This window comes from Histoplasma capsulatum, genomic scaffold (assembly GCF_000149585.1).
Source record: "Histoplasma capsulatum NAm1 scaffold_12 genomic scaffold, whole genome shotgun sequence".
Classification (NCBI taxonomy): domain Eukaryota; kingdom Fungi; phylum Ascomycota; class Eurotiomycetes; order Onygenales; family Ajellomycetaceae; genus Histoplasma; species Histoplasma mississippiense.
The window spans coordinates 509,404-522,119 of NW_001813971.1; the positions used below are offsets into that span (position 1 = coordinate 509,404).

Below are 12,716 nucleotides of genomic sequence, written 5' to 3' on the forward strand. Positions count from 1 at the left end.
GCCCCCCCCCCCCCCCCCCCCCCCTTTTTTTTTTTTTTTTTTTTCTCTTCCGCCCCTGGGCTTAGAAGTTAGCATGGTCGTTGCTACAACACGCTGGCGGGGATGATGGTTTGGTACGGAGTAGAAGCAGCGGCGTTGGTCTGGGAGATCAATCGATCGAAGATAGAATATTCTAGGGCCCTTTGGACCAAACTCTAGTACCCTTTTTACATTTCTTTGCTAAAACCTACTCCGTACGATCTTTGGCTTTGATGATTGTCTGACCAAGATCAGTTGTCAATTACTCACGAGGCCCTGCTGATGTGTTGAAGTTCGGCGACCTCTTGACCAGGCTCGTGTGAGAAGAAATAAAAATGTGCATAGTCGTCAACAATGATGTACACCGCTCGCGCATCATTTCACTTGAAATCATCATGTTGATCCGTTTGAGGAGCCGATCTTACCATTACGGCGTATGCAGATTATCAAGAATAGTTAATGAAAAGAGGGTTGTCAGCATCATGGTAAATTAATAAGTTCACGAATTATTTCCTTGATTATTGAGATCCACTGTGATTGGGGGGTGGTTGGAAATAATCAATTAACAACAATGCAGAGCGGTCTCCCTGCTTCTCCTTCACCCCCAGGAAGAGCGAGAACTAGCCCCTGTATTTGCTTTTCGCGTCAGCTTTTCCCTTCCCTACAACCCTGTCTTGCGAAGCGCAAATATCGCAGATTCCGGGAGTTGGTTACCACGGCGCGCGGGAGTGGTTTTCCTTTTTCCTTTCCGCAATAACGAAAATTACGGGGGAGTTGCTGCTGGGGCCCTCTTTCGAGTGAGATGTAGCCGAATACGGTAAAGTATGACGGAACATCTTGTATTCGTGTAGCTGAACCTAAAGGTCAACGTGCATGACACTAGGGGCGAGCTGCAAGGAAAACACACCATCGCCCCATGCAAAGCAGGGGATGTGAGGGTGTTGCTTGGCAGGAGGCAGCACTGAAACGGGGTTCGCCTCGACACAGGGAAGCATGAATTTGGTTGGTACGTCCATCACTTTCCCATGGAAGGCAATGGGTCCTCAGAATGAGAGAATTTGCAAGAATAAAGCCCAGGAGCCAGAAGTGAGGGAGTGCATATGGAAATCGAGCACCGCCCTGCGAAAAATAATAATAACAATAATAATAATAATTAATAATTAATAATAACGATCGAACATCCCATTTTGGTTGAGCGGATGGGTCAGTGTTCACTTCTCAGTTTTATCTCAAGAACGCATCCGCAGCTCCGGGGAATCACTGCCGTTTACCCAGAGGGAGGAAAAATGTGCAGATGAAACGGGGCCCTCACGAGCAGGGTTGCCTCATCTTCCGCCAACGACCAGGAGGGCTTGAGAATTCCGCTCGATACTGGTCGGTCACGTGAAGCGGCCTCCCCCGGGCTCATTTTTTGGGCAAATCATAACAAGCACCTGTGGTTGATCAGGTGCGAGCAATGCGGGGGGGACGGAGCAACGAAGTCCGAGACACGGGTTTGCTACACCGCCGCCCAGGACCACCAAAGGGCTGTTGAAATGTCAGCTCTTGATTGTGGTGCTGTGAGGGGTTTTGGATGATTATTTCCTTCCTCCAGTTCTCACATTTCCAAGGGATAGCTTGGCAGGGGCCTTCACGGATTCCCAAACCGAGAGCTCAAGGGCCCATCTTTGGCAGAGATTGGACGTGGACACCTTTGAAGGTGTGGAGTACACCAGCTCCTCTTCTCAAAAATACGAGCAGCCTGGATCGCTCCTGGTGATGGATGATCATTTGAGAACGAGAGGGGAGTGGAGATTGCTGATGCTGGATACTCCGTACTCCGTACAGGAGACTTGGAGGGGAAAAAAGCAACGCTTATTCCTAGTCGTGAGCATTCCCCGAGATCCCGAGAAGATGGATTCGCCCATTCGCCCCAACTGATATATCCGTCGCGAAGTTTATCGGAGAGGTTGGGATGCACCTTCTCGAAGATCAAGGGAGAAGTTTGTTCTTTATGCCCGATTCCCTTGTCGTTGCCTAGGTCTTTCCAGAACCGAGGCTTGATTCTTTTCTCTGGGCACAAGGTATACGATGGCGCTGGAGTTCTTCTACCACCGATGCACCGATGCCCGAACTTCAACGCTGGCACTTCGGTCCTTCAATTTCCCAAATCGTATGGGGTGGGATGCGGCGCCTCTTTGGCAACTCTGAGATAGTACCGAGTGGAGGCATTTGACCGCCGCAAGCGATATTCGGCAAAACACAAAAGGCAAGCCAAGAAAAAAAGAAAGAAAAAAGGGCGGAGAACCATCGTACGCGTATGGGAAATTACGAAAAATACGCCCGCGTATTTTGCCCCATGTGTAAGCCAGAAACGCCAATTTCATCCATAAGCTTCTAGCGTCTTAGATAATTCAACAACTTAGCGCTCCAATCAGGACGACACGGCAAAGTTCCCTGGTCCATTCTTTTCATAGGGCCCGTACAGCCAAGGCCCAAGGATGGCGCCCAACAGCCTCGAAGGGGATGTGAACGAGCCCAAGTGGGGAAAATGCAACCGTTGTCACGTTTTCCTTCTGCTATGGTTGCTTTGGTTGCTGCTTGTCAGGTATGGTGCCCGCCGTGCTTGGGGCGCTATCCACCAGAAGTTATTTTCAGCCACAAGATCCTTTCTGAGGCTGAACATACAGCGAGTGAAAGGCATGTGGAAAAGCCAAACATCCAGTCAATTGTTTTCCTGCTATGGACAGGAAACCATCTGATTACGCCAATAGAAATCCCCCAAACCTGTCAGAAATGGAAATCCCTTTTCTTTTCCCCTTCTGCCATTTTTATTTTATTTTATTTTTCCTGACTTTTTGGGTTCATCCTGGCCAACGACGAGTCGATTAGGAAGACATTAATTGCGGCTTGCTCTTAATTATTTTCGGGATATCACAATCTATTTTTCCCTTGCGTAAACGACGTGTGTCATTTTTCTCCAATCTTCCGGGGGGCTTGATTTCAAGTAAGCAGGGTTTGAATCTGCTGTTTGGCAGGTTGCCATGAACGCGCAGCCCCATAGCCTTTTCGAGCAGCTTTTAACTGACCTTTTTTTGGTTACTCTGCTGCTTCAGGAAGTCTGGTACTCTGGGAGGTGATGGAGGCGTTGGTGGTATGTGCGCTGATCTCATTCTCCACAAAGTCACAAAGTGAAGTGTGGATGTCCATGAAGAATAGTCGATCTGCATGAAGATGGAGAACTGAGAGGAAAAGGACAAGAGGGAGGTCAGAGAAGAAATACTCCAAGCCATTTATCAACCAGTCAACGAAGCGCGTTTCGACCTTCCTCTTTGAGTGGAGCGCTTCCAAGCTCTCAGCTCCTGCAGGGCCGTTTGATTGGCCTCCCAAGCCAAAAAATAAAATAATCAATAAAAATGCAGGCAGCTGGAAAGCGAGCGTTTGAAAAACACGAGGATTTGAATATTATTGAACGTCCGAACAAGCAACGTGGCGCGGCAGGACCAGCGATCAGCGTCACTCTTCTCCTGTTCTGAGTGAACAAGAACAAATTGAAATTGAACTGCCGTCAATTCTTCCCATTGTTTACCTTCATTTTGTCCCTTGACAGCACATTTTCCCGCGATGATCCCAGAGCAGATCACCCCCTGAACAGAGCCCTTCGGTTTTGAAACTGTTGAAATACACGTCCAAGCACGGCGAATTGCATCCAAAGTTGAGGATATGGTACTTTCATTCATGCATATATATGAAGGAAGAGAGAACTCAAGACATAAAATAAAAAAAGACCCTAAGCTAAATTTCCCAAGGGGGGGGGGGGGTGCAGGCTATTTTCTGCAAAGAAGTCTTCGAAGTTTCGATTTTGGATGGGGCAAGGGGTTCGTAATTTTATGCATATATAATACCAAACCTTATACCAGCGTACCAGATGTCTCGGCGAGTTCAGGGGAACGTTAACGCCGTAGCCCAGATTGAAGGGGCTTATGGATGGCCTATCCCCTCGTCTGGCCGCTAGGACACAATTAGCGTATTTTTTAGTGTGTACATTAGTGTATTAAATACATGGAAACTACTGGATAATATGAGGCATCAACTGTATTGATGTGTTTTAGTGTAATTTATGTAATCTATTTGATCTAGCTTTAATTAATATAAGGGCCTGTTCGGTGACCCCGTCCAGGGCCGTATAAGTCCGTACAGTGCCAGCTATACAGACTTATACAGCTCTGTACGCGCTAATCTGGCCGAAAAAGGCCTGCTGTTCAGTAGATTTTGTGTATAACCCTGTATAACTCATCAAGAGTGCCAAGCTGGCTTCAAAATCCACTTTATAGAGTTCAACAGTGTAATTAATTGAAAAAATGATGAATTTAAACCTAATCAAGTTAAATCTGTACTGTATACACTGGAACAAGTTGTGATTTATGCTGACTTGATCCAGCGCTGGCCGGCTTGGAACCTGCAAATATCATCAAAAATCAAGGATCATGGCAAGCAACAGTGACAATGCAACTCAGAAGGCAATACAACAGTATCTATGTTGTAAACAACAATTAATCAGGCTTGCTGCTGCAGAAGTGATTCATCAGAGCATTTCAACTGTCTCATCTGACATACAATCTATGTATTCTGATCCATTTCATGAATTTCAATTTACCACTCAGTTGTTGGATCCTACCTCCCACCCACTGCGTATTAAAAATATGACACGGATGAGTGCCAGCACATTCATTGCACTGGTTGATTGACTGAGAAGTAATACTGATATTCATGAATCCAAAGCAATACATGTCAGAAAGATTGAGCAGAAGGTTCTCATATTCTTGTATATTACAATACAGAGAGTGAGCTCCATTTTTCACTGATATTTGATGTGAGAAAGTAGTAATATAACAGGAGTTTCAACTGCAACACGTCCGCTGGAATCGCATGATAATCATCATGATAAAAACCGCTCGGAAGTAATAAAAGTAATGCTAAAACACTAAGCAGATTAATATTCATATAAGAAAAGGCAGCAATAATGAAGGTTTACACTGTTAAAAAGCAAATATCCACTTTTTGTACGGCCCTGGCACTGTACGGACAAAATCACTGAACAGACTCTTAGTTAGAATGGAACTTCTTTCAACATCCTCTTTTCAAGTAGAGAGCAACATTGCTATATACTGTACAATTATATCTTGATCTTGAAGTTCTTTCTTTATTCCCTTCTTCTCTCTTTCTTTTATACTCACACCAGGCACAAGTTTGAGAAGATGGCAGGGGAAATTCACTAATGATTTAGATTCAGATTTAATCAAGTAGTAGATAAAGAATTTGAGAATTCAAAAAGTTGAAGATAGAGCTGCCGACGGAATTCAACATGAGATATAATAGTGTCAGTAGTGCCAGTACTGTCAGTAGTAGTCAGTCGATGAAGAATATAAGCATTAACAATAGCATGATCGATAATTCAGTATAGAATTAACAACCACGTGTGATTAATGGGCGTATGAGTCTCATAGAAAGCTCTATACTAATTTGCTAGATCAATTCCATTTATATTATGATTGTAATCATTAATAATAGTAGAAATCTCTACTGTTTTTTGTCAATTATTTTCAAATATTCTTCAAATTTGAGATTCATTAGTAAAGGTCAATTCTGAGTGTTTCCTGACACATTCAACAAAGCTGTCTAGCAGATGAATTGTAGACAGTAGTAATACTTTATTATTATCTTTCCATCTAAGACAGAGAACTTCATTTTGAAGGATAATATATAGAATATTGTAGAGAATATGAGCAAATAATTCAAAGTTTTTCAGCTTTTGTAGAAGAGGAGGCAGATTAGCAGAATAGATGATTTCACATACTTCAATTTCATGTTTTCAAAGATAATGAAATAGAGCAACAGAGGTGAAGTAGTTGTTCATATAAATTAAATAGTCAGCTATCTCTTCAGATACTGCTCAGTGCTCTGCAAGGATACTGGTAGCTGTTCAATCAATTTCATTACAAGAGATCCAGTTTTGATTAATTCTGAAGTACAGAACATTGTACTTATATGGAGATTATTATGAGACATGGAAAAGATTCAAAGATAGTCTTGTTCTTCTAGTTTAAAAATCTTATATCTCTGCTTGATTGATTTTTGAGGCATTTTAACTGTGTATTTAAACTGCTCAAAGAATCAAATCATCATCTCATTAATAAAGAGATTTGAATCTGAGTTGTAGTGTTTCTGACATTCTGTATGAAAGTTGGAGTATAAAAACTCTAGCTTTTGTATAAAAGAGAAGGAGAATTCTGATTTGTGAGAATTGAATATATGAATATATCTTCTGAACTGCTCCAATTGTTTTTATTTTATATGAAATTTTAATGGATGAACTGGTTTTTAAACATCATTTCTATTCAAATAATCTCCAATTGCTGGAGATTTATGTACTCCCATATAGATAATCTGTCTAAGAATTCACTGATAAATCACTTTCACTTTACATCTGTTTTTATACTAGTTAATAAAAAAAACCAGTCAATCAATTAAAAGAAGCATTGAAAAATTGGGAATTATCTGTAAAAGTTATATTTCTATTTCAGAGTGGATAGTGATTGCATCTGCAGTGGATATGAGAAGGTTTCAAGATTGCAGAATGTGTAGAGCAGAAAATGTGAGATAGTGAAGAGGTATCAACAAATCAAATTACATAGAATTTAGTATGAGAAATTATTGGTTGGTACTTCAGAGCTAACAGCTTAGTTGTTACACTAATAGTATTGCGCTAATTGTATCCTAGTGGCCAGACGAGGGGATATTCCATACGCAGGAATAAAATTGACAAAAATAGCATACAGCCCGTAGACTGAAGGACCAAAGGCAAACCAACTGAAATCCGAAATAATTCAGTCATCCTCGAATCCCACCTGCCAGCGACTTGTTCCATCTTCCTCCCAGTATGACATGAATCTGACTCACAGACTCTGTTTGCTGAGTCAGCCCTGACTAAACACCAGCCTCCTTAGTCGCCGCCCTAGTCCTCCACACCATTCCTCTCTCATCCTAGTTGGCAAACTTGCTCCATCTTTTCAGCCCATTATTGTCGCTAACCTTCTGCCCCTGGTGCATTGCCACGAGTCCAACTCAGGCCCCAAAAACAACGCTGCGACTATTGCAGTTAGTTCCACGCTTGCTGTAAGTATTTTTGCGCTTCTCTTGACCCCCTGATCCAACCCCTCATCGCCCACAGGCCTCCCGGCCCGAAGGTACTCGTCAGACCACGCAGATGGCCGAGGGCTGAACATGATGCTGTTGCTCTGTACTCCGGAGATACAATCAGACTGACTTCCGTCGTTTTCTGCCTTAGTCTCTCGCGCTCTCCCAATTCGCGTGGTGTTTTCGAAACTAGGGTAGGAAGGGAAGAAAAAAGTCACCAGCATCTCGGAGAAATCGAAAAAAGCTATCGAGAGGAAGGGGAAAAAGACAAAAGCTTTCCATACTTTGCTCTCTCATGAGAGTCATCAGTAATCATCAGAGTAAGCCCTATCCACCGCGGGAATTGTGCCAATTTCGTCATTGGCTTATTGAGTTTACCCTAGGCTGTGGCCTGGTTGGCGTGACATTTTGGCAAGATCCGTCTGGTCAGCTTTTTTGGGCAGAGAGTGGGTCCCCCCCCTTTGAATTTTACCGTGCTGCTTGGAATTTGGGATTGTTATCGATTTCCTCTGATTTTAAACTTTTGGGTGTCCTTTTTGTACCATTTTATCTTCCTACTCTGGATATCGGTGGCGGCAAAGCCCCCCAAGAAGACCCCTGTTCTGTTATAATTCCTTTTGTGCCGACACCTGACAACAACAAGCAGCAGGACCACCGCAAGCCCCCCCACATCATCCTCTTGGCTCCAATTAACGCCCCCCTCGTTCCCATCTTCGGCCTATCAGACCCCTGGGAGTATCGCAGGCAGGTTAAGACGGCCAGGGTTGCGAATTCGAGGAAATCACAAGGAAGAGAAGAGAAGGAAAAATACCAAGGAGTGGCGACAACCGAACGTGTATCCTCTCCTGTCCAAGTAAACGCGATTCCAGAGTGTCGAAGGAGGTTTATTGCTAGGGAACCAGTGAATTGGGCAGGTGGAGGCGTACACGAAGAGATCGCAGGAAAAGCACAGGACGGCAACCACCGCATACGTACCAAAAGCTGGCCAGCGGGATTAATAATCCGAAAAGTACATCTGTGTCGCAATTGTCGGTCCTCCAGCCAGGCTCCACTGGGCGGGAGAGTAAAGATACTAAAATATTAACGAGCTCCACTGACCTCTCCACTGCACCCTATCATTGAGCGACAAAAAAAAAAAGAAAAACAAGGAGGAATAAAAAGAAAAAAGAAAAAAAAAACACGATTGTCCGGTAATCATCATACCGCCCAATTGGGGGTTGATAATTGCTTACCCACTTTGAGATCAACTTTTTGCTTGTTTTTTTTTTGTTCCTTTTTTTTTACACTTTGCTTGATCCACCGGAAATTTTCCCACCTTGACTCCGCCCAACTTGTCGGGTTTTCCATCGCAGAGGCAGGCCCCAAGGTCACATTGCTTGCTCCCTCCTGCCTGGCTCGTTTTTTCCAGGGACGCTCGCTTTATGGCCGAGTCTTGGACCGAGATCAAAACCAAGCGCTTTGCCACGATCGAACCTTCGTCTCAGCACTACTTCAGACGACAACCTGCTACTACTCCCTTTGCTCCTTAACTCCCGTCAAGCTGGAACAACTCAGCTTTCTGGCCAGGCTAGCCCCCATCCACATCTCTCCAGTCACCAACCCACCTTGACCACCACACTTACTTACCCATCACCACCGAACCACTGTAATACCAGTCCGTCCCTAGGTCACTGCCACTACCGACATTCCTTGTCCCGTCACAAGCCAGCGGCCTCGTAGTAGTTTCCCACCGCCCCCGCGATTCTACCAGACGATACCACGCTTATTTACTCCCGGAATCCCTACTACTGAACTGCGGTTGCTGCCACCTGGTACTTTATTTAGGGGCTTTTTATTTTTGCTTATTACTACTGTGCCTCACACCATCATCTTTCTGGGTTTGACGAAGCCTGTCGCTCTCTTCCGACCTCGTGTGTGGTGTCAAGGTTAGAGCCTGCTCAGCTTGAAATCCCTAAGGCCCCGGCTAAGGCGATTTCAACCCTCGCACAAGACCAACACTTACCAAGAGAGAACCATAGCACATTCCCAAACGCACTTGCAAACCTTCACCCCATCATTCAATCGTCCCGTCATCATTCTATTTTATTTCTAGTTCCTTCCCCGGTTTTTTCTTAGTGGTTGATCGAGTTCACGACTAAGGCCACGCAGTCTCCAACGCCAACAGGACAGGACTATCTTCCGCTTGTTCGCCTTGTATTTGGCGGGTTTTTGACACCTCCAGGAAGCAAACATCGTCGCTCCCTGACGCGCTTCCATCAACTTGTTCCTTGCTATTCCTCCCAACCCCCCCCCTCTCTGATAACGCGGGTTGTTTCGTGACCAGACACGCCTCACTGGCTCTCACTAGCACGTAACGTACAGAAGTTCATTACTGTTCCTGTGAGGAAACCTTTTTTCCCTTCCAGTTGCGCCAAGCGAATCAGTTTCCCCAAAAGTGCGCATATCGTGTTTCGCTGGCTAGTCGCAAGAGAGACTAGTATCAGTTTTTTTGTAGGGGGAAATAGGAGGGATCTTTGCCATTTTCAGACGCAAGAAAAGTCATTATATGGACAGGCCGGCCTCTGATTACGCGCAGCCAGGTTTGCATTCTCCGAATCCAACATTGGCGGAGCCACAATCTGAACGACCGGCTGCAGAACAGACTGCTGCTGCTGCGTCCGGTCAGTATACTTCGCAGCCCGAAGCCCGCCCGGCTACCCAATACACTGCATCAACGGACAGCCGACCATCCAACATTTCGTCCTCCAATACTCCCCAGCCGAACTACGGTCTGAACCCGGCGGTGCCCACGCCTACCCAACCCCAACAACCGCAGACTCAACCTCAACCCCCTCCGCCGTCCGCTGCTCGTCCCCCTCCCGGACCCTATCCCGAATACTTGACCCGTCAGCCACAGTACCATCACGTGCCTCACACGCAGCCCGGCGGCGCGGCAGGTATGGCTCAAGCAACAAGTCCGTCTATGCCCCTACAAGATGGACAACAGAGTGACCATCGCGCTCCATCGAGTAATAAATCTGACACCGCCGTTCCTATAGATCCCTCAATTGCGGCATCGAGCCCCACGTATCCTCCTCCGTACTCCCCATATAACCCCCAGGGCCACGAAATGGCTCAATATCAGGGTCATCCCCCTCCACAGATGTATGGCCGCCCAGATTGGCCTCCACATCAGTATGGGCAGCCTCCACATGGCTTGCCAGGGCCATATAGCTCCCCTGGAACAACGGTGGGTTCTGCGTCTCCAGCTGCGACCGCAGGCCCTCGTCCAGGACAGGTACGTTTTTATCAAGTTTTGGCAAACCAACCCCCCTTAATTTGCGTGAGGGAGAAAATTCACTGGAATGTTTTGACCATATTTTGCCGGATCGTTCGAACCACCTTCAATAAATGGCCAAAATCAAAACAAATCATCTGATTATTATCTACACAGACTCATTCTCTTTCCCAGGTATACTCCTTCGTTCCCATCCCCGGTGCCCAGCAGCACAAGCGCCCCCGCCGCCGATATGAAGAAATCGAACGAATGTACAAATGCGGCTGGAACGGATGCGAAAAAGCATATGGCACGTTGAACCACCTTAATGCACATGTCACAATGCAATCGCATGGCGCGAAAAGAACGCCAGAAGGTTAGTTGTTCCTACCTTTTCGGAGAACGCGTTTCTTATTTTGTTCTCGTTACGCGATCATATGTTTTCCGCTCGCTTGTTGTTTTGTCTTGGTCGCAAAATGCTTGAAGTGGTTAGCTTTACTCGTGCGTTAAACTAGTCGCGTTACACTGCACTGGTGCTGGAAACCACACGTGGAGACCTTCGCAGTAGCGTGCAACGGCGCGCTGTTAGCTAAAACCATACCCGACGCCAAGACGCCGCTACCCACCATCCCAAACTCCCCAAAGTCATCCACCTTATATATGTCCCGTCTGGTTGGTTCGTTGGAGCTTATCTGTAACTTGGCTAACATCATCATCACCCGACCCCGCGCTTCTGGGGTTCGTCTTGCAAAATTAAATTTAGAATTCAAAGAAATCCGCAAGGAGTGGAAGGCCCGCAAGAAGGAGGAAGAGAACCAACGCAAGGCTGCTGAGGAACGAGAACGTGCTGCCGCCCAGGCAAGCCAGCAGGTCGATGGCAACGCACCTACCGACCCTTCGCAAGCGGCGCAACCAGCATCGTATCCTACCAGTGTTCGTCCTCAGCTACCGCCTATTGGATATCAGTCTGCGGACGGTCAGGTTCCTACCCAGTACGGTGCTTCAACTGGAGCTGGCCTCGTATATCCCCCAAGCAATGGCCAGATGGCGGCACCATATCCTCCGGCCAACTATCCTCATTCCCCATATGGCCAGGGAAACCAGGTATACCAACCGCGTGAGTGATAGTTCGCACGTCCCTGTCTTTGTCTCTCTCACCTCTTGAATCTTTTCCGTCAAGTTCTTCAAGTTTTACCCCGATACACAACAAAAATGCAAGAATTTTAAAATTGAAAATAAACGGGAGGGTGGAATGAAAGAGAGAAAGAAAAAGAAAACATAAAAAAAGGCTCTTTTTTCTCATGTGTGTGGTTTTGGTTTGAGCATGGGGGAAAACAAAATTTGCAGTTTTTTATTTTCCTATAAATATTATATTGTCTTGTTTTCTTATGTATCACAGTGTGGTACTGACGGCTGATGCTGTAGCCCCAGAAAATCAATCCAGTAACTACCAATAAGGCTTGATTTGATGGGGGAAAGTGCAAAGGGAGATAGAAGGCAGAAGGAAAATGTTGGGAGGGGGGATAAACGGAAGAAGAGCAATTCCCTGATGTCTGTTTTTTTACTGCTTGACACACGCCCTTGTTCCATTGAAGGGCGGTTTCCTCTCCCCCTTTGGCTTACTTAATTTGGTTCTCATGCTTCTTATTACGTATCTGGGGGGAGGTTGTCTTGGTGGGTTGTTTCTACTCTTTCTGTTCTGCATTTGTGTTTGGGGTTCATCTTTCACTATGTGTGCATGTGTGTGGGAGTAAGAGTGAGCTAGAGAGGAGAGGGGGACCGATGCTATATATGTGTCTCTCTGTGTGTTGCGCGCTTTTATCTCTACGATTCCCCAGTTTACCATTACTTTTCCTCTTTGTTATTTATCTCCACAAAGCTGTTAGCAGGATTTTGTCACCATTTGGTCATGTTTTTCGTCTTCCATCCCCCCAGGGCCTCCTCACATCATTTTCACTCGCCCCATAATATCTGTTCTCATTGCGCCTTGCGATGTTTCCATCCCCCCATTTTCTTTGACATCTCTCACGATTCTTGTTCGCCTTGTTCATTCCCTCAATCGTTATTTTTGGTTTATGTGTGAATTTCGTCGTTTTGTTTTTGCGTCCTCGTCGCTCCCATCCCCCCTTCTCTATAACCGTTACTGAGTGCAGATTTTTTACAAATTGTTTATGTACGTAACTCTATTCCCATCCATCCCTTGAATACCAAATTCGCTGCGTTATGTTTTCCGGTTCTCTCCCACTGTCCTCCCAACTCCTGCCGA

General features: G+C 45.7%; 1 protein-coding gene across 1 annotated transcript; it reads left to right on the top strand.

Moving 5' to 3' along the window:
- Positions 1 to 9,739: 9,739 nt before the first annotated feature.
- On the top strand, positions 9,740 to 11,575 carry HCAG_08711 (conserved hypothetical protein; the record flags this gene model as incomplete). The annotated part of the gene is made up of 4 exons (XM_001536340.1): positions 9,740 to 9,773; positions 9,831 to 10,471; positions 10,628 to 10,826; positions 11,214 to 11,575. 4 exons carry the CDS (start codon positions 9,740 to 9,742, stop codon positions 11,573 to 11,575), a joined length of 1,236 nt encoding a protein of 411 aa, XP_001536390.1.
- Positions 11,576 to 12,716: the final 1,141 nt, after the last annotated feature.